We start from the raw sequence: 22,698 nt of genomic DNA on the forward strand, positions 1-22,698 counted from the left end.
GGTCAGTTCATTCACCGGTCATCTGATAGATAGCCCTCTGTAAACAAATACCAACAGACCTTCGCTAAAATTTCGAAAAGTGGAAGATTTATACTACGGGCAAAGAATGGGTTCCGCAATAATGATTTATTTTAATTTTTAAAAAAAAAATATATAGCTACACCAGATCCAAAAATATAGGCTATTGTTCAACTCATTATGGTTACACTATGTTCAAACATTGGGTGAATTGCATTCTAATACTGAATGTTCATGGCCCAAAATGTATGACAAGATCAAGTCAACCAAATAATTTGCCTTGTCATCGTCACTGTTTTGCAGCTTCACCACTTTGCATCAGTGGTTATTTTCTTTATCAGGACCTGTAGATTCCCTCAGAAAAAAAAGAACCTTTGACACACACGCTTCAACAAAACAGTTCTGTCCTGATGCAGCACTGGGATTCTCAACTGCACTAGAAACACTTGGCAGGAGCAGTGTGCAGGCGTCATCACAAAATCACATAGCACAGACATGAGGACAGACAGGAAATCCACAGGACCCAGCCGGCCTCCTCGGTCAGGAGCAGCTTGTTGACCTCATCGTGGAATGACAACTTACAGTGTGGCTCTGCAGCTTGCGTTATCTCACCATGCTCGTTTTTATCATCTGTACTACTGCAATGGAGCCTGAATTATGATGTTGTAAAATCAGGAGATTCTCTATATGCATTTCACCCACCATTCAGCCTGCAAATCAGTGCTGGCTCTAATAATAAACTTGTCTTTATGCCTTTGTTTCTCCAGGTACGGTCAACCTGGGAACAATTTCTCATTAAAAGGCTCATGACTTGTGTGTTGGCCCTTTTTTTAAAGGGCTGGCCTGTCTTTCACATGTTGTCACATAAGATTTGGAAGCATTTCCAAGTTTTTTTTGCTAACTCCCTATGTCGGAGGTGAAACCCCAATCACTTCGACAAAGTCTTACGTTGTTCAAAGGAAGACACACATGGTGGTTTGCACGGATATCTAAACTTCACAGGACACAGGCATAACAAATGAACCAAGGAATGCATCTGCAAAAAACATTAAGCAGTTCACTGTACCGAAAAAGCATGCCGGATTTCTCTGAGGGTCGTAATGGTAGAGCACTGCATAACAACAGAGCAAACACTTCCAGGCGGAGCAGTGGCTCTGTGGCTAAGGATCTGTGCCTGTGGCTGGAAGGTTACCAGTTGAAATCCCATAGCTGGCAGAGGAATCCTACTCTGTTGGGCCCCTGAGCAAGGCCCTTCACCCCAACTGCTCCATAAATGTATAAATGACGGACCCTGTGCTCTGACCCCAAGCTTCTTCCCCTGTCTGTGTGTCTCATGGAGAGCAAGCTGGGGTCTGCGAAAAGACAAATTCCTAATGCAAGAAATTGTATAGGGCTCATAAAGTGATGTTATGTTATGTTCTTGCACTGCGTGAAGGACGTACAAAACATTTTTCATCCCACAGACTTAAAAAATGTTTGTTTGGCACAGTTAACCAACTAACCATACAGTTAAGTACTGTATACTTAATACAGTATATCTGCCTAATTGCTTCTCACGATGTATGGATGTCTAGTGCTAGTCAACACCTGAAGAAGGCTCCACGGCCGAAACGTTGGGTTTTCTTCCTTCTTTTTTTCAGCAGGGAATAAACCTCTTACTTGTTCCTTTGCAGCCTACGCATGCTGACGCAGCTGCCCACCTGAACTACTACTGTACAGGAAGCTGCCTCCCATTATTCCACAGTGATGTGGTGGGCGAAGGAGAGCAGTGATGGCAAAGATGACTGAACATGTCTCCAGGTCTGGATGACCCCTGGAAGAGACCTCATGTCACTCCAGAAACAACCCTGTTCTGTGGAAATTGCGATAACGTCATATTGCCAAAAGCAAGGTTGCTGAACCTGGAAAAGAATTCATTTTAAATCAGAAGCAGTGAAACCGTTGCCTAGGAACTGTTTATAAAAGGTTTCTGCCACATGGGTGCCCTGAAAGTGTACTGCTGTACAGAGGCAGGAACCCAGTGAAGAGCTGTTCCACTTCACTGATGCAGAAGTTTGTCTTTCATCTGGTGTCTGGCCATGAGCCATGGGTTCACCAGTGCCCCAGACCTTAGAAAGAGATTAAAACCAGAGAAATGGCAGCAAGCAGTAAGAGATCTGATCAATCTGATCCTCAGAAGGACCGATGTGCCACCGTCACTGCATTTAAACAGTAGAGAACATGGGGTAGGTGTTAGAAATGGGACACTTAAAGATCTCACAGAAAAACAGGACACAAGCATAACATATGAATGAATGAATTTGATGCTACAAATCACTCATTTATCTCTCACCAAAAATCAAAGCGATAGGTGGTTTGTCAAACTGTAAATTAAAAAGCCTGCAGCTCATCGGCATAAACTCAATCTTGTGATCCGATGTTAAAACGCTAAGATGAAAACACTACTCAGCTAAAAAATGTAATGCATTTAATGTATGGTTGCATATTGCAGGGCTCTGCACATACTGTAGACTTGGTACTGTATTTGTTTTATGTCACTATTGATCCACAATCATTCTATTAAGATATGAAACAAAAGAGGACTCGTGTTTGAAATAGAGTGGTGATAAATGCATTCATTTCTCCTCTATTGGTTGTAACAAGCCTTTTTAGGATACTTCTCACTCCTGGAGCTGTGAGGGGATTTCTTTGGAAGATTATTAGGGAAACCAAACTGCCAGAAGAATAAAGACAAGAAGATAGAAGTCAAGAAAATGATTCAAGGCTGCAGACTTGAGCTCTCAGCCACCACAAATGACATGGACAGAGTCACTGGAAAAGGAAGAAAGGGATTTCTCGACTCAATCCCCATTCAGGAAATGTTAAAATCTTATCATCCTAATAACAACGAGGAGGAGCAACACACTGAGCCAATGAAATCGCACAAGTAACTGAAGAATGATCATTTCATTACGAACTTCAAATCATACACAAATAATACTTTCATGCTCTGTATTTATTAAATGTAGCCAGAGCATTTACTGCTTTTTTAAAACTGCTTAGCCTAAATATTTCTCAAGTTAAGAAACAAGTAATAGGTTTATTCCACGCTGAAAAGAGAAGAAAGAAAACCAAATGTTTTGGTGAGCTCTCACCTGAAGAAGGCTTCACAGCTGAAACATTGTGTTTTTTTCTTCTGTTTTCACCATAGAATAAACCTATTACTTGTTCCTTTACAGCCTATGCATGCTGATGCAGCTCCCCACCTGAACTACTAACAAGAATACCACTGAGAAGAAATTTATCACCGACTGTGCAGTCGAAAGTCATGTTATTCACTGTTCTTGGATTTCCCCATCAATAAACCTGGATGAAGACATTTCTGTCCCACACCCTTCTTAATCTCTCCAAGCTGGGGATCACAGACAACAGCAGCAGAAGAACCTGGTTCTTTTATCAGATGTTTAGAAAAGCGCAAAGCTTTGCTTAAAATGTCAAAAATGTAAGAACATTTTAATGGATTAAATCATACAGAGGAATTCTTCCCCCCAAAAAAAACAAAAAACTACTGTAATCCTCTATGAACCAAGTATATTATATTGTTCATTAAGTGATGGCAATAATTAAGCTAATTTAATAGTTCTCAAACATTAGATGTTCATCTGTTACAGTCCATTCGCATGAATAGTTTCACTACTTTAGGGCAAGTGACACACCAATTCACTTCCAAACAAAATCCCAGTAAGGATTTTAAAACTTACAAAAATTCTGAAGAATTCTGCTACTCCGTCTGGCACAAGATGTGTCTTGGATCTAGAATGTGATCCATTGGGACTGCTTCTTGCAGCCTTAAACTAATTTCAAATCCATTTGCTTTATGTGGAAAAACAAACTTACAAACTGTTCTCTCTTCACTTCTCTCTCTCTCTCCCCCTCCAGATGACTTCAGTGAGTCACATACATTTGTCATCCTCTTTGACTAGAGTCGTTAAGTGGCTGTGTTGAAATGAGCACAGGACCATTTAAAACGGGCTTTCACCCTCAACAAACCCTAAGATCAATACATCTATAATATACATTGTAGGCATCTTTAGGAAGGATATGAGCAAGGAGACGTCACTACTCATTCATTCCCAAAACCTCGGATTAATGAGACAGTATGGAAAAGGGATAATAACACGTCTTGGATAGTCCATCCCAGCCCCCAGATGTGACTGCTGTTCCCTGTCTACTTCATATCTTTCTGCTGCCCAGATGAAACTTCAGCAAGTTTCAGCTCGATTTCCTCAACGCGAACTACCTGCAGACGATAGAGCATTCACGTGCAAAAAAAAAAAATAAACCTTCTCAGAATCGATCAATAATGATCCCCTTGACCACAGTAATGTTTGTTCTCCCGTAAAAAGACGTTATATTCTCAGTAAAGGTGAACTGCTGGTGTTTTGCTATGCATCACCTCGCAGGATAGGTCCTAAAAGGTCGGGCTAATGCTTCATATTACCGTAGCACGATGACACTACTGCAGATGTGGCCAACGTGTCCACAACTTAATGCCTCGTTTACCATCAGTTCGCTGATAATAAACCAAATGACCGATGTCTACAAGACAGTTTATTTACAAGTCCTCAGACGTTCAGCTGTCCCTTGACAATAGGTGAAGTTCACATAGCGTCATTCTGAACAAGAAACCTAAAATCGTTTTCCCCTGTTGCTGCATAGGGTCCGAATGATTCTTCTTCCCACTCCGAAAGAAAATTAGGATTTTCACGCCAGTAATTTTAAAAAGCCACCGACCAGAACCGGCGTTTTCCCCAACATCTTTCCGATTGAAACAAATACGGGCATGAAGCCATACATACCAACCCAGCTGAATTCTGTCCGGTAAGATCGCTTTCACCTTCCAACGAAGCAGCACTTCACACAGGGGTGGAGATGTCGTGCAAAAAAACTTTTAAAGATGAAATAAATAAAACCGTAACATGTCCCCCCCCCACCCTCGCTCTAAAGTGGAGAAGGCTTTGCCGAGTTGAGCATCCGAGCGCAATACAGTGTTGTCCTCTCAGGCTGCAGGCTGCGCTTCTGAAGTCTGCGGAGGGGGGTGCGCTCGCTCAGCCGGGGTGTTCGGAGTCTCCGGTGGGCCGACTCGTGGATCTCAGCACGATTTATAAAGGGGCGGGCCGAGCGGAGAAACACCACCTCTTTCATCGTCTCGAAGGACGTCGCTGCGCGACCGCTGGAGAGCACATCATTCATTCTGAACGCCTGCTCCACTGCGTGAGGAGACGCGCTTCCCTGGAAGGCCACCAAAGACCTTCTGCGGAAACACTCAAAGCGGGATGGAAGCAGGACTGCTCTTTGAAGAACGCGTTGCCGTCCAAATGTTTTAAAACTTAATGCGTAACTATAGCCAATGGAGAATTTGTCGGGCGAGGTTAAAGGGCGAGACACCTAAACTACCGTGTCTTCATCAGAGTGTTGGACTATTGGAGATGTACAGTATTTAATGTAGATTAAGTTTTAGGAAGCTTGTATTCTGGTGAAGTATCCTCTTGTCTCTGCGAGACATGGTTGACCTCATCGCAAGCTGTATTTCTGCGAGGCGAAGACACCGTTTCACGTGAAGAGCGCCTCTGCTGGTTCACAACTAAATTCCAGCTACAGTTACACTGAGGCCACTTGATGAATTACAGTACGTCTTCCCAAAATGTAAAGCTTGGAACTGAAATCTCCATTGCAAAATTTAACTTTTAGATCTTAACTGCTTACATTCTTTTTGTGGCACGGTAATAAAGTTTAAGAAAAACAAAGGGAGCTGTAGGGGGGAAAAAAAGCTTTTAATTAAAAAAAGACACGATTGATGCATCACAGACATGCATGTTCCATATTAAGATGTAGCTGTCATTCCCACAGAATAACATTTTCAAGCATTTTCATTCAGTTGCAGAATATACCTCGTAAGCAAACATTTTATATTTCTCCCCATTATCTTAATTTTTAGGCACTTTGTTTCATTTTATCTTTCGAGACAAGGGAAAACTAATGCAATACTACCATTAAGGTTATCACTGAAAGCTTAATTTAAATCATATTCTGGAATGTTTCAAAAATGGTTCTCTCTCAACATCAGGACTTCACACAACAGATTTATCCAATGAAATAAGTATATGACGATCTCAAAATGACAAAAAAAAAGTCTTCAAATGAACCACAACACTTCCTTCCATAATCTGATAAATCTCACTTGAAAGAAATGCATTATCGATTTCTAAAGTGTGTATTTTCTTGCCCAGACAGGTTCAAATACATTATTGCTATTTCAGAACATAGAACATAAAATGCTACGTGGAAAAGGCTATACAACTAGTGTTTCACAACGGCCAAAAACAGATCTGAAGATGTTTATCCAACCGGACATGACTAATTTAATTTTCCATTGCAATAACATCTTTGGAAAAAATGTATTTTACAAAAATACTTTTTTTTTTTACAGACTGCAGACCAGCTGTACATACTCATTAGAGCTACAGCCTTGAAGCTATAAAAGAATTCAAAACCCTCAATGTTTCATCACATAAGAGATCTGTAAATGGCTGTTTAGTCATTTAAAGATTAGGTGGAAAAAGCACAAGGCTCCCAGGTCCTTGTGGTTCTCCAGGCCCAGGGGAGATATTGCTTTTGACAGATAATACACATTCCAAGCCTAGAGTAAATAAACACTTCGAACAGTACTTTTTTCCTTAAAGCTGAGAATCTGAATTGAAGTTTTTAATAGTTCAAGCAACTGACAAAATTATGAGGATAAGATGCCCTTCAAACAATTATTCTACAACATATCTCAAGATTTGCCAACACAAGTTATTTTTCGTTATGCAGCAGAAGAAAACATTTCAAAGGACTAGTGGTGTACTATACTTCGAAAAAGTCCAGAGAAAGACATGTTTTTAAAATTTTGAAACAAAGATGTTTTTAAAAGTTTAAAACAAAGATCTTTTCTTCCCCTAATGTTTTAATGAGCGACATTACCAAACAAAGTATCGGATCTAACATATTTGATTAAAAAAAAGTTTCAGATAAATACTCCCTGAGAACACAACCCCAGAAACAATGTTATTCACATTAAATCAAGATTTAAAATGCGATTACCAGTCACATCTTACTTTTCATATAGAAATTCAATTCATAACCTTAGGTACAGAAAAGAGCAATTCCAGAAGCTGTGCAACACGAACAGCACATCACATGACCTCTGGAACGGTAATCCACAAGCACACCGTCCACACATTTCAGAAACTGTTATGGAAGTAATTATCATTTGAACAAGGCCGACTCTATTGTGTACACCCACAACAACGCTCTTACAGTACAAAGGATCTAGTTCTTAGTATTGCGTCTGCAACCTCAGAATTACAACAAAAGACAGATGTGGTCCATGCAAGGTGGGTGTTTGGTTGAAAGGAATACTCTTTCAGAGCATTACAATCCCCCTAATCATGCAATCTCCATTGAATTAAAGCCTAAACTGCAAAATGGACCGTTCAGATTTTGGACTTTCACTTTTCACAGACAGAACAACAGACAAAGTGAAAAATAATTAGGACACTTCATTGCTGCTTCTTATTGCTGGACACCCATATTTCCCAACTTAACACCACCTAATAAGAGTGAAAGCGAGCACCAGGACCTCGGGTTCGAGCCCGAGTCATGGCACTGCCCAACTGTGAGCAGGATTCCCCAAGTGGAGGGCTCTGGGACACAGGAACCCCTGCGGCCCCCCCAGGAGGCAGCATGTGCGTCAGGGAAGGACCCGCCTCTCCTCCAAATGGCGCTGAACGCCACTACGTGGGCTGTGGCCCCTGTGACGCGCGGGAGAGAGGAGCCCCTGCCTACACTTCCACACTCTCCCTGTGTGCGGACACAGGGTTTGCAGCCGTGAGCCGAGACACAGAGAACACATCGACGGCCAAACCAAATCAGGTGGGTATAACACAAATAGTTGACACGCCGGCATTTTTTTCCCCCCCAAAAGAGGGAACGCAGTGTACTTCCGTAAAGAAAAAATAAATGTGACCCTTTTACACTCTGTAACACTTGCCTGGTCACATTAGAACTGTGTAGAGACTCCCCATGTGTTAAATAAATAAAACACATTTCAAAATAAAGGGGTATGGTAAAGACTGGACAATGGGCTCATTCAAGCCATAAAGGATAACACGTGAACGCAACTATAATGAACAGGTTTCTTATGTTCAAGAACAGACACAGCCTTAAATACCTGTTAAAAGGCAGGTACAGTAAGTTGTTTAAAAAACAAGGATTCTTAGTATAATTACTATAATCCAAATTATAATGTTGCTATCATCAAATTTGCAAATCATTGAGAGGTAAGGAAGTATACCTCTATTTAGACAAATGTCAATTAAAATGGAGATTAGTACTAACTTACATAAAACTGAACATGAGGTACTGTAATGTGCAATCTGACAGAGATACAAGGCAACATCAGTGTTTTAATGACAGGTTTATAGGTTTGGAAACATATTTCAAAGAGAATGGAAAGGGAAACAATAACATCCTTTAAGGGCATTTTACTTTTTTTTATACAGCCTTAGCATTTGTATATTTTTTATTGCCTTCTAACACCTGAGGGACTAGGTGTGGCACAGAAAATGTGGATATGTTCCCAGAAATGGACCAAAAGCTGCGTAGTCGTGGATGGCTTTTCCTTTACAAGCTTCTCTTTAAGTTACTTCCATCTACTTGTTTAAAACTGGATTACAATATCATTGCATTCCTTGGCTTGATGTAATATGTAAATAATTGTACGCCGTACCTGGTTTTTAAAAAGATCACCTCAATTTACATAGAAAATAATAAACTAAGAAAAATACTCTCATTTAGAAAATAATAAAAAAGGAGGAGAGAGAATATTTTTTTACCAATTTCCCCTTAAAACCGCTGTTACATACAGAAAGCCACAATAACTGAATAAACGTTTGATTAAAAAATCTCTTGTGCACAGCAGTTGCTTAAAGCCAAGCGCCACAACTAATCTGCAGTGAAAACCTGGTTCAGTAGCTCAGCCTTTTACGAGAAGAATGTATGAGCTGCATCAGATACAAAGCCCTGTACTCAGCACTCGGTACATTAGCCTGGAGGCGTATTTACAAAACACAGCATCACAATGAGGGTGTACAGCCATGTCACATCAACAGAAGTGTCTGGCATACTGAGTAGAAACACCAGACTAACACATATCTGCAAGACAAGAAATATAAATACTCCAGCAACTTCGTCTTAGGGAGAGTAGATGTAGTGCTTATTCAAACATAGCTGTACAGCACCTACTAGACCTGCAGATTCAGCAATGATCAGAAAGGCGGAAACTGAACTACAGCAATTTCAAGATTTATAACAAACTGCCCCATAAACCAAACAGCTGAACAGATTTCCCCTTCCTGTTTGAAATATAGTATCTACATACTCCTCAGGCTAAAATTTGGGGCTTTCAAGTTTTAAAAAGAATCGTTTTTAAACAGAAAACAAACAGAAGGACAACATCCACAAAGCCCAGTTAAAATTGTGCAGTTCACCAAGTTCAGGGCACTGTACTGAACTGCATCCCATATTCCAGCTTCTGTTAACCCCACACTGCCTGCTGGGGAAGGAGCACACTATTATAATTAGGGACACAGTGGAATTGTGCACATAATGCCATTTTTCACAGAAATAGAAAGTGGACGTTCCTCCATAACATCTGAAGTCACGTTTCATTTCTTTGCTTATGATGGTTTCAGCAGCTCCAGAAGGGCACCCACTGCTCCAAAATAGCCCTACAAGAAAAAAAACAAACCACAGTCTTAAAGCATCAACACGAGGTGTGAAAGCAGATCTGATCTCCAAAACTCTCTAAGTAACAGTGAAAGTAAAATTCCACACAGGATACATAGAAAGATTGAAATAAAGTGCGAGAAGCAAACATAAGGGCAGCTCTATGGCAACATGCATTTCCTTTAAAGTCCCAAGAAAGACGAAACATTTTACGAACACAAAACACAATAAGCAATGTCTGAAGAGATCAGACACTTACTGCAGTTTACACTACTAATACCACATCACGCAAAAAAACCTCTCCGAAATCTTACCTCATGCTTCAGGAAAAGTGCTTTTAACTGTCCTTTTGACCAATAGTCCAATGCATACGCCAGGAGCTTCATGGAGAGGGTATTTATCCTCAGGAAGTTACCCACAAACACCACTCTGTCAATGTTCTTCACAACGAATAAAAATGAATGTTACTAGAGTCAATGCACAACATTCAGCTACAGCTACAGCTACACATTAGGGCAGCTAAACTTACACAGCTTTTTACATTTCGTAAAAGTTTTACATCTATACGTACTGTATATCAAAACCACACACACAAAAGTATGTGAATTCCTCACCCCCTACAGAAACAGGACATTTCAAATGTTTCAGTTTCATGCAATATTTTTTCATTAAAGCATATAATCAAAATCAACGTAAGAATTACATATTTTATGCAAACTGCTTTATTAGAAAAATATTTAAAAAAAACAGTGGGATGAAGACTATAAAAGCTTATCAACACTTAAATACCTGTGTAAATACTTCGCAGAAGTACTTCAGTTAATGAGTACAGAATAAATGACTGTCCTGTATGTACTGTGGAAGTCAATGGGATATCAGCTGGTAATGCCATTTTGAAGCAGGTCTCTGTGCTGTCATAGCCCTGTACAATGCTGCTTGATAAGGATTCTACAAGGCAGCACTGTAAAGAAGCTGAAAGCAAAGAGCAAATCACCCCTCCATTTGAAGAAGTTCATGCCTGGTAAGGGCTGCAACCTGAAACCTCTCCAGGTAGGTGGGACACCAGATCACTGGAGGACACACACACACACACACACACACACACACTCAGAGCAACAACTGCCCGAGCCAGAATGCCTCTGGAAGCTGGTAAACCCAAGAACATACAGACTCCACACAGAAGGTACCCCTTCCAGAATCCATCCCAGCACCCAAGAGCTGTGACAGCAGCCAGCAGCCCTAGCCACTCTGCCTCCCTTAGAGCGAACCGAGCAAATACATCAACGCTTGCAGAGCCTCTTCAGATTATTTTTTGCTGCATTTCCTGAGCCACTGCCAAGTGTCCCTCTGTCTCTCCGGCCGGAACACTTCTTTTGAAACGCCACACTTGCACTGTAGCCAGGGAATTCTCATTCACCCACAAGAGCAACACCTTCCCTTCAAAAGCATCCCACGTGTCCTAGATGTTTTTCAAAGCAAACAAATTCCTGAAATAATGCATTGAAAACACGAATTTCTATTCACGAGAAACCATCAGTTGCATCACCTCTGACATGCCATGGAGTTAAAACACTGGCCAATTCAGCTGGACTCTTGGTTCAATATGCAGTGCTGCAGAGGGAATGCTAACCTCATTCAGTGCGCACATCCTTGTTATCGAACCAATGTTATTGGTAATGGTGACCAATGTTGCTCTGGCCAGGTCCTCTTTAGAAACAGATTCCCGCTTCTCCTTGCACACCATGTTCCCAAAGCTAAAGAAAAAATAAAACCAGGATTACAGTTTGTCGGTTCGGGTGAAAAAACCCACTGTACGCGTCTTTTACAGTATGTATTCTTCATATCCTGTAAATCTATACCCAGCATAAAAACCTTAAATCTCCCTTCTCTCAATTACCGACATTTTCGTGTAATCGTCTCTGTTCTCATGCCGGTTCTGACCTCACACCTCCCTTCACCCCTCTCCACTTCGCACCTCCTGAGTGGCCTCTCTGCCTCCTCCCCTCTCCCAGCTTTTGTCCTTCGGGGCTATTTAATCTTTGCTGTCCGCCCTGTCCTTCTCACACCTGAAGAAGGCTTCACAGCCGAAACGTTGTGTTTTTTTCTTCTCTTTTCAGCATGGAATAAACCTATTACTTGCTCCTTTTGCAGACTACGCATGCTGACGCAGCTCCCCACCTGAACTACTAAAGATCTTAAATATTTCTTTTTAAGCTTTATTACTATAAAATACTTAAATTCATATTTCATCGATGTTTTTGCCCTACCACATCTATTGTTCCTTTAAATACCTCAACTTGGCACAATTTGGAATTTCTGTGCCTAATTGTGCTCCCATGAACTCCACAGAATATATCATTTAATTCATCCTGAAACAAAACATAGCTCAAGCCTTCATTTCCTCATCTAAACAGTATTAATTCACTTAATATGAAAGGAATGTGCTGCTCGGCAGGGATTCCTTCAGGCTAACATGCAAACTACAGCTCCCTACTTGAGGTCGCAGTTACTATCAGGTTTCCAAAAGCTGTGATTGCTGCAGTGATTCACAGTTTGCACACTGTATTACAGCTGATATCCTCACTGCAGCTGCAGTTTGTAGTTAGTCCTGAAGGTCTGCTTTTTTCTCCACAGCACTGGGGATGTTTCTCTGACCCCTGTGCCAGGGGCGATACCCTACCATTGCCTTACGAATCTTTGCCCCAGTTAGTCCCTAATTAGCAAAGTTACCTTCAGCATTTGGGTTAATAAAGTAGTTATTGGTCAATTCAGTAATTACTTCATTCAAAAGCTGCCAAAAATGTCTTTACACTTCTAGTTCTCTGCTTTCACTGCATTTCATTAACACTCTAAAGCACAACTTCAACCTGGCGGCCCAGTCTGCAAATACATCTTTGAACAACGTCTTAACGTACCGTTTCTGTTTTTCCGATTGGATTTTTTTTTAATTTGGGGAGAAAAAAGGATTGTGTTTCTAAAGCAATAAAAAAACAAACCATCAGCAAAAGACTACAAACTTCCAAACGAACATTACATCGCACCATGGCCTGGCAGCACCATGGGAGCAAGCAGAAAATTAATTTTGGAAGTTACAGTTCTAAAAGGCTGTGAAATACTTTAAAAAGAAGAGCACGCCAGCATGGGTCTTACTTACCTTGATGCCACAGCCCAGCCTGGGAGCCCAAACCTCTCGTAGTCCCCCCCGTAGATATCGCGCACCAGCTTGTCCACCTTGGTGCTGTCCCCGCACAGGGCCATCTCCAGCGCCTCCTCGAACGTCGAGCAGCCGGTCAACAGGCAGCACAGGCCCAGAAAGGTCCCACCTCCGAGACTGCAGACACAGCGTTAACGCGTATGGCACCCCAAACAACACAGATGCTTACAAGTCGCCCTCTTCGGTGAGGTTGTGGAAAACCCGGGCAGCACGCCTACAGATCAATGGATAATGAGTGCAAAAGTTGCAATTTTTTATCGAAGATGAGTGAAAGTGACACACAGGGGCTACGCCGCAATCAAAACAAACAGTATCACCCCTTGCTCCTTATAAGGCGTTTGCTCTCTGCTTACTATTGTAGTGTACATCCTCACAGTCATCACACATTACGAAGTTCAGGCAGGAAGCTGAGTCAGCGGGCGTAGCCTGCAAAGGAACAGGTAAAGGTTTATTCCATGCCGAGAGGAAAAGAAAAGAGACATAGCATGTGGACACCTGAAGAAGGTTCCACAGCCGAAACGTTGCGCCTCTTTTCCTTCCGGCATGGAAGAAACCTTTTCCTTATCCATTATACATTATATGGGCTCTAAACACCTGAAGAAAAGTGTCCTACCCATGTACCAAACATCATCACACGTCTCCTCAGCCTTTATATATGCCTGTTGGTGGACCTTCTGCCAACACCAACTGCCTATAGTGCTACAGGGCATCAGGCACTTAAGACTATATAAAATCACTGTGGAAAACACCTATACAAAAACACATGGTCTGCCAGTGCAGTGTGGAGGAAAACTCTTTTCAGCTCCAATAAAACTCAACTGTAGCTCCAACAGGAAAGCTTTGATTATATACCTTGTGATCACGGATCATGCAAATGCTGTGCTGGAAACTCTGGCTGCACTTGTATTAAATATATGTACACCAAGCATCAAAAGAAAAATCGCTTATGACTGCCACAAATTCATAAACCTAGTGGGGGGGGGGGGGGATTACGTCTTTTTTTGCAGATATGGATACATTCACTATGTGGATTGGCACTGGTCCTCAAGAGGACTGATGAAAGAGACTGCTCCTGTGAAAGGCGTTGGCTAGCAGCATGAAGCCAGCTCTGGCTGGAACACAGGCTGAAAGAACTGCGACTATTCATTTTATACCAGGTTGAGATGCAGTTTTGTGGGATTGCCCATTTCTCTTGTAAATCGGGGTCAAGTATGGGCCTCCCTTTTGGTTTCTGAGTCCTAGATGTCAAACCACACGTCATCCCAGCTTGTTCTACAAATGTTCAATGGAGCTCACGCTTGGTCCAAAGAGCAATACTGTCACACTCCCATCTCAAAAAAAAAAAAAAAGCTGTTGTCACACGAGGATGTAAGTTGTACTCCTGGAAGGTTGGCACTATGAAAGAAGGCAAGTGAGGCGCCAGGACTTGAATCAAAGTAGCACCACGCAGTCAAACATTTCCTAGTAAAGTTCTGCAGCAAATACACAATCTTTCCCAGAACATCACAGATGGGAAAGTCCTCATATTGGGGCAAAGCAGCATTATTGAGAGAAACCATGAATCAGTCTAACACTGCATTGGGCTGTAACATCTTGCCAGGTTAGAACTGGTGACTGTGAACACCCTAATTGTAAGTAACCATTGGCTGATTTAATGGTCTACAATGTAGTGATGGCGTGAAAGCTCTGTTCTCTAGGTTAGTGGGGCATACAGCTTCCTAAAGGTGTCCTTCTTGATTTGCAGCAGGATAAATCACCCGTGCTCTCATTAACAAAGCAATTAACTGCTAATTCAAGAAAGATGGTTTGTGTAGTCATAAATGATATTTTAATCAAAATTACACCAAAACCATTATAACAATATCTATAGGCATATATGTCATGTTTCTAAAACATTCATAATGTTAAGTCTTTTGAGGCTCAATATATACATGAAAATCACACTATTGATCTTTCCGTTATGTGAAAAGACAGTGTTTTGTCTGAACACTAAATATGTTATAAGGTCATTATAACAGCATTAAACAGGGCAATCACATTTGCCATAAAAATTTCAAATCCAGAAAGCAATTCATTCACACACCCGTAGTTACTATTTCGTAAATCCTCCTCTGCCAGGGATTACACTGACACGACATCTCCTGCAGCAGTCAGTTATGTCAACTTGCACGCATGCTTTAGATCATTACTGTTTTTCAGCGTAACCAGAACATCTTGGATTAAGGAACCAGGAGTCTGGCCAAAGTGTCTTCCTGCATGTTGGAGTTCAAGATTTTCCCCATTGTAATATGGGTCAGGGATACAAAACTATCCCAAAACATGTTTCCAGCTATAATTCACAGTGGACATGTTTTCCTCAACATAAGCTTCACCTTTTTTATGCATACGTATACATACAACGCTAATCATCTGACCAGTAGACACGGCCCCTGCTGTCATTCAGACACACTATGGCCTGTTGTTCTGGTTTGCCCTGGAGCAGGTTTTCCTCCCCACCTGGCCATGACTGGCCGATTCACATGGGAAGGCCCGTGTAGGAAGTTGTCAACATTAATCTTTACAGATGCCTTCTGAATCCCTGGTCTCACAGCCCACGACAGCAAGATACACTTGTGTCCTTTTCCTGGCAGATTTCCCACTATACCAGTCGTTCTTAAGCATCATCACATATGCTACTACTAAACGTCTTCCATGTGTAACCTCCTTTTATACCCCCAGGGAAACTGTCAGAAACCTCTAGATGGTTCCAGAGGTTTCCACTGCAAATCCAAAGGGCAGGAGGGTTTCAGAAGGTTATTTCAGATTTTTGCAGCATTTTAAAAGAGGTGTGAATAAATGTGACTCATGTTTTTTTTTTGGCCTTCATGTTCGTGACAAGTATAACTTTGCTCTGTGTGATGCTTAAAAAAATCTAAAAATGTATTATAATTTTTACGGCAAGAGGCACGATCCATGGATCATTCTGATGTTTTAATCTGGAGATCACTGTGTATGCAAGCATGGTAAAGTAAGAAAGGGTTTTTACATAAGGATTTAGGGATTCTGTGAAATCGTTAGTTTCATGTGTTTACTGTAACATGTCTCACATGTATTGGTGTTTCAATGACTGATGATTTTTTTAATTGTTAAATGGGATAGACTTCAAACCCTCAGTCCAACTGAAAGTGGTTGTATTCACTATAAAAATCAGTCTGACCTTTGCTTCTTTCATTTTGAAGGAAGCACATCATTACATTAGCTGTATACACACTGCAGTTCACTTTTCTTACCACCACAGAACACTGCTGCCCTCTAGTGACGACCAAGTAACGTTCTTTAACAATGGTTTGAGACTTTCGTCCAGAACACTACACAGGGTGTAATTTGTTTTTACAGAAAAATGTTGGCAGCCTTTTAAAGAGCTGTGCTTGCAAAGGAAAGCTGGGATGCAACACAATCCAACACATTGTTCAAGTATAGCAGCTACAGTGTACCCAGAAGAGATATGAACCACTGACCCTTGAGTCAGAAGTCCACAGTCCACTGTTGTAATACAGTCCTTTATTACACTTAAGACACACCTTCATAATTCTACAAACAGAACATCTGATAACAGGAATGAATGACTATGGCAGTCATAACTGACTATGGCATTTATGGAATTTCTATATTTTGAGAGCAGCTGACTATGCAAATACTACAGACCAGAGAATAATTTACTGTAGCATGACAAACCTAAATAATATCTTAGGACAACTAGCAATTTGCCTTTTAAGTATTATAGCAAGTAAAGAAAAATTAAGTTCTTTGACTAATGTGTTGTTTTTTACTGGAAAGTCATTTGCAATTTCAAAACAGTGCTATGTGTAGCAAAACAACTGAATTATTATAAGTTTTTTTTAACAAAGCAATCCTTAATTTTTTCAGATGCTGAAATTTATTCTTCTGCACTTCTCCGACATTTTATGGAGTGATGTTTCAAGGTCAACAGCATTATGCAGCTCTTTACAAAGTGCCTTTGATGTAATAATTCCTATACTACACGGCTTTTTTCCTGCCTAAGGAACCCAGAGCACATTACATACAGGAAGAACTATCACCTTCCACTGAGGGTGACACACACCAGCTCCACTACAAAGCAGATGAGGTGGAAACATTCTGAGAAATGACTTCAGTTGAATTAAGAGGGCATTTACAGAAGACCCAATTAGTATAGACAGACTGGAACAAGTGGCATTTAGCCAGGACAAATGGTTTAACCCCCCTACTCTTTGGAAAACTACCACAATTACCAAGTAGTGAAGTAGTGAGTAGATATAAATTTACAAGGGAACTGCAACGTTATTTTTATGTTTCGGGGTTAGAAAGAATCAGCTTTGATGAGCAAAGTTTAAATCACAATAAAAGTAACATCTACACAGTAAAAGCTCCAGCTTACATCACAAAATAGAGGAAACAGATATGCAGCACCATGTTCTGCAATTCAGAATAAGACAACAAAACATCCAGTGATGTGAAGCATCCTTTGTACATTGTAAACAAGCAGGCTTGTGAACACATCTCTGTTAATCCAACAGAAATAGTGCTTTCGACTTCCAAGATGGTTTTGCCGACAAATACTACTTACTTGTTGACTCCGCATGCAGAAAACATTAGAACATTTCTGTACATCACATTACACTAGTCTTCACGAGGACTAGTGAGCAGGAAGGGCTCCATCACGTTGCACTTTGCGCGAGCTCTCGCTCTTGCCGATGGCAGGACCAGGGGTTTGTGACAAGGTAACGTACAGTACTTTCACAAAGTTCACAATGCTGTGCTCAATTCAGAACTCATCAAATGCTTCTATACCGTCAGTTAATTTATTTCATTACCGTTTTTGAAATCTCGGTCTGAGGAATTGGCACTACAGTTCAACTTTAACGCCTCATCCCAAAGTACGGCACTACGGCCCTGTCAGCTTAAGAGGCACTAGATTGAAAATGCTTGTCCAGTGGGAAGAGCTCCACCTACTGGTCAAGCAATACCACCTGCAGCAGCGACCTGCTACTCGTAGGAAGGCACCCTCTCCAACACTCACTAAAACCCTGCCTCGCTTACTTTCCCAAATATAACAACTGCAGACTACAAAGTCATAACTCTACTGTAGGGCAGAACTTTACCACGCAGATGCTCACCATTAATGAATGGAATTGTGCATTTTTTAAATATTTCTGTTTACATTTTGCCAAAGATACAGAATCACAGCTCCTCATTCTTAAGACAATGAATGAGTCCATTCCTTGCAAAGGCCTTTAATGTGCTCTTATGGTTTCTTAGGGGATTCCTTTAAAGTCAGGATATTAAAGCACTAATAGGATTCTATTCATAATAGATAAAGATATGTCTATTGACAGCTTGCTTATTTTTTTTTATGCAGCAGTTTACCATCTTTTTTTTGCCAGTGATCCATGCTTTTTATGCGTCACGCTTTTATACCATGGAGATTATCATTACGTTCATTTCAACTAAACGCCCTGAAAATACATCCTACAAATGCAAATGAAAAAAGCCAGTAAAATCTCACCTGGTCCCAGTGACCCGTTTGTAATGGTCTTTGGAATAGACAGCCAGAATGCTCACCCCAGAGCCGATGTTGACCAGCAGCAAGGGGAAAGGGTTCTCCAGATTGTAAGGCTTTTGATGACACAGGTCAGGATCTGTGGGGTTTTCAAAATAGTAGCACTCCGAGTGTCCACCGAGTGAATCGACATACAGCACCCCTTTGATGAGGCAGTCCAGTTCGTCCAGCTTATGCAGCTGGAGGTCAGCCATCTGGAAGAAAGCAGATGGGGGGAAAAAAAACAGGAGTCAGGAGCACCGAGGGGAACGTTCCTTTTATTAACAGAATTTGTTAAAAAGACACGGGGGAGCACCTACTGTGCGGAAGTCGGCCTCGAATTTGTACGCCCCCCCTCCAGTGGCACAGAGCGTGGTGTGCAGGCTGGAGAAGTGCTTGTCTCTGCCCATCTGGAGGAAGGCGGGCATGTCTTGGGTGGGGAACCGGATGAAGTGCAGGCTGCCCTTCCGCCCGCACAGGGTGAGGTCCTCGAGCTCCAGGTGGACGTCCCGGATGCCCGTGGAGCCGTAGGCCACGTTGGACGTGAGGTACCTGCGGATGCTCTTCAGGTTCTCCACCTCCTCTTCCTCCTCCTCCGCCGTGATGTCCTTGGGCTCGAAGTACACCAGCTTGACCAGGGTTCCTCCGATGTCCATGCCGAACCACGGGAACGCTGCACAGAGAGAGGCATTTGACACCATCTGCCACACGGGCACTGCCAACGAGAGGGGAGGCTGGCACAGGTGGAAGGGAAATCACGTGCACACCGCGGCGTGTACCATGACATCACCAGCTTGGGGCCGTTCTGACAAGGGGAACGTGGGGTTTGCATTCACGGAAGTTCACACTTTGCACCCTTGAAGAATCTAACGCACTGGTGTCTAATACCAGGCGCCCGGCGGCGCAGTGCTCAGCACTGCTGTCCGGGGCCCTGGGTTCCATTCCCTGCGTGTGCCCCTGTGTTCGCATGGCTTTCCACCCACAGCCCAAAGGCAAACTGGTAGGTTAACTGGTTTCTGGGGGAAAATGGCCCAAATTGGTGCGAGTGTGTGTGCCCTGAGATGAGCTGGTGTCCCGAGCAGGGTGTATCCTGCCTTGTGCCCGCTGCCTGCCAGGAGAGGCTCCAGCGCCCCCACGACCCTAAACTGGCTAAAGCAGTTACAAAACGGATGGATGCTCAACACCCACATTTTCCACACGCTTTGTCCCACTAATCCTCCAAAGCATGTATACATCAGGACTAATCGGAAAGAGCCCCGATGTCAAAGGCGCCTCGGTGACAGTCTACACCTGCCTACACAACAGGCTCAGATTCCCGAGCGGTCTTTCCACTGGATCACAGGAGCAGCATGACAAAGCGCCACCTCTGGCAAAAGCATGTGCACTATGAATTATGCATAGCCGTCTCTACCCCCCCCAATTAGTTTACTGTACTGTTCTCCAAAGCCAGTGATGTAATCTGCGACACACCTTCTTTCCAAAGAAATCCTACCAATGTGTACAATCAACGAGAACACGTTAGCTAAGATTTTAGCGTCTGCCTTACGGCGCCTGTTTTTTTTTTTGGTACATATAAATGCATCCTAAACAATTACATTTAATGACATGCTCTTGATTAAACGGCCAATTCAATTACACAGCACCCCCGTGTCTATTTAGACAACTGCGTTGCCTATTTCGACATGTATGGTTAATTCTGAATTGAAGGGAGAAAGAAAAGGGGCTATGCGGCTACCGCGGTCTCATACAGTCCAGCCCTGTCAGGTCCCACTGCTGTTATGCGAGGAAACGGCGTCCCTGGTTCCCGTTCTCACGGTTTTCCACGTTAGAAGAGAAAGAGCAATCTCTAAACCTACGAGGCCTGTTCTTTTTCAGGGAGTCGAGCCTTTGCCTGGACCTGGAGTTCGACGGCAGCCGCTGCCTGGAGGCTGCTGCTCCGGCCGCGGGCACCGCGCTCTCCGGGCCGCCCTCCGCTCTCACGCCGCCCGCTGGCTCCGTCCTTGGCGGCCGACACTCCTTCCCCACCGCCGTCTCCCCCTCCTCCTCCTCCCCTTCCTCTGCGGCTGCTTCGTCTTCACAGTGATAGCCATTCAGCTCCATGCCGAAACAATCGCGAAGAACCGAGACACGCCAAACAGCAAGACACACAGGCTCAGCCCTTACGAAACACAATCTTTCACGCCAGACACTTCTGCTTTTCCACGCAAGGGCTGTTTACATGGCTGGTGCGAAGTGAAAGCGCCGATACGGTAAGGGCGCTGTGGTGATGCAGCTGCAGTTGGATTGAAGACAAGTAGAACCAATCAGCGTCAAAATTAGGCGTCGGTAATTTTTTTTTGGACCAATTATTTCTTTCTCCCTCCCCTCTCCTCCAAAGGCGGGTTTAAGCATGTCAGGTAGTCCTGTCATTGTACTGGCAATGCGAAAAGGAGTAGAATTATCCATCCATCCATTTTCTAACCGCTTCATCCGATACAGGGTCACGGCGGACGCGGAGCTTATCCGGGCAAGCAATGGGCGCAAAACGGGGTACGCCAGTCCATCACAGGACACTCCCAGACACGCACACACTCATACCAAGGTCGATTAACCTGCCATTATGACTGGTCTGTGGGAGGAAACCCATGCAAATACACGGGGAACATTGACTCCATGTAGAGAGCACCCCAAAAATTGAACCCAGGGCCCCGTTTTGAAATAAATCACACTCATCTAGAATTCTGCTGAGTTGTATATGGAGCTGGCAATTACATTGGTTTTTTTTTTTTTTACATGAAGGGACCATTTTTTTTAGGTTTGCTTTAGTAAAATATTTTGATTTTCAAGGGGTGTTAGTGGGGCCAGTAGGGGGCGCTCACCCTGCGGCTCATGTGGGTCCTAATGCCCCAGGATAGTGACGGTGACACTATACTGTAAACAAGCGCCGTCCTTCGGATGAGACGTAAAACCGAGGTCCTGACTCTCTGTGGTCATTAAAAATCCCAGGGCGTTTCTCAAAAAGAGTAGGGGTGTGCCAAATTTCCCATCGGCCTTTATCAATCATGGCCTCCTAACAATCCCCCTCTATGAATTGGCTTCATTACTCTGCTCTCCTCCCCACTGAGAGCTGATGTGTGGTGAGTGTACTGGCGCACTATGGCTGCTGTCGCATCATCCAGGTGGGGCTGCACATTGGTGGTGGAGGGGAGTCCCCATTACCTGTAAAGCGCTTTGAGTGGAGTGTCCAGAAAAGCGCTATATAAGTGTAAGCTATTATTATTATTATTATTTCAACAGGGCTTAGTCAGTACAAGGATGAGATGTCTGAGGAAAAGCATTCTAGTTGCTGCAGTTAGTGGTTTTGGTGGACCAGTAGGTGGTGCCATTTACCTGGTCCAGATTTACCATACCAGTTTATCAGTGTAATGACTAGTGGTGCCGTCCTTCCAATGGCACATTAAACCTGGGTACTGTCTCCTTGATCTTTGAAAGCCAGTGGCACCTTTCGAAAGAGCAGAGGTGCTCACCCTAGTGTCCTTGTTAGAGTCGACTCTGGGCTTGTGCAGTCTGGCCTTTGAAGAGATTGGGTGGAGTGCAGGCTCTGTGGCTAAGGTACTGTGTCTGTGGCTGGAAGGTTGCTGGTTCAAATCCCGCAGCTGGTAGAGGAATCCTACTCTGCTGGGCCCCAGCAAGGCCCTTAACCCCAACTGCTCCAGGGGTGCCATATAAATGGCTGACCCTGCGCACTGACCCCAAGCTTCTCTCTCCCTGTCTGTGTGTCTCATAGAGAGCAAGCTGGGGTATGCAAAAAGACAAATTCCTAATACAAGAAATTGTATAGGGCTAATAAAGTGATCTTATCACAGGGATGATTAACAACTCCTAAAAGAAAACCCACACAGAGGTTCCCCCTATTACTGACCAGGATGAGGGCAGCAGCAAACACTGATGTACAGTAACAGTGTCTAGGGGGACAAAAGGTAGAAGCCAAAGGTGTGAATAATATTTATCCTGACTGAATACCTCAATAGTACATTAGATGGATAAAACATTTATCACAGCATGACTTGTCTAACCTATAAATACCTTTTGTTCCATGGTC

General features: G+C 42.9%; 2 protein-coding genes across 7 annotated transcripts in view; both read right to left on the reverse strand.

The window, feature by feature from the left end:
* loxl3b (lysyl oxidase-like 3b) overlaps positions 1 to 5,147 on the reverse strand; it is a 60,092-nt gene extending 54,945 nt beyond the window's left edge. For 2 of the 5 annotated variants that reach the window (XM_015343830.2, XM_015343833.2), the window contains exon 1: positions 4,857 to 5,147. The gene's annotated coding sequence lies outside the window, so the exon portion shown is untranslated. The remainder of the gene's footprint in view (positions 1 to 4,856) is intronic. The other 3 variants (XM_015343829.2, XM_015343831.2, XM_015343832.2) reach the window with 3 other exon arrangements.
* Positions 5,148 to 5,812: 665 nt separating this feature from the next.
* On the reverse strand, positions 5,813 to 20,917 carry pank2 (pantothenate kinase 2). 2 transcript variants are annotated; one of them, XM_006629106.3, is made up of 7 exons: positions 20,474 to 20,917; positions 18,938 to 19,290; positions 18,585 to 18,832; positions 12,980 to 13,156; positions 11,456 to 11,579; positions 10,140 to 10,265; positions 5,813 to 9,827 (listed from the first exon to the last, which is right to left on the reverse strand). In XM_006629106.3, the coding sequence occupies exons 1-7, from the start codon at positions 20,715 to 20,717 to the stop codon at positions 9,777 to 9,779; spliced, it is 1,323 nt and encodes a 440-aa protein (XP_006629169.2). In that variant the 5' UTR covers positions 20,718 to 20,917; the 3' UTR covers positions 5,813 to 9,776. The 2 variants fall into 2 exon arrangements, with proteins under 2 accessions (XP_006629169.2, XP_015199334.1); XM_015343848.2 differs by having other exon boundaries at positions 20,515 to 20,605.
* Between the last annotated feature and the right edge of the window lie 1,781 nt (positions 20,918 to 22,698).

This window comes from Lepisosteus oculatus, chromosome 1 (genome assembly GCF_040954835.1).
Source record: "Lepisosteus oculatus isolate fLepOcu1 chromosome 1, fLepOcu1.hap2, whole genome shotgun sequence".
NCBI lineage: Eukaryota > Metazoa > Chordata > Actinopteri > Semionotiformes > Lepisosteidae > Lepisosteus > Lepisosteus oculatus.

Excerpts from the sequence above, each read along its gene's own strand:
- pank2 (XM_006629106.3), bottom strand. The coding sequence starts at position 20,717 with ATGGAGCTGAATGGCTATCACTGTGAAGACGAAGCAGCCGCAGAGGAA. Across the intron at positions 18,833-18,937 it reads TCGAGGCCGACTTCCGCACA|ATGGCTGACCTCCAGCTGCA; the intron begins GTAGGTGCTCCC and ends GCTTTCTTCCAG. Across the intron at positions 9,828-10,139 it reads CACTTTTCCTGAAGCATGAG|GGCTATTTTGGAGCAGTGGG; the intron begins GTAAGATTTCGG and ends TTTTTCTTGTAG.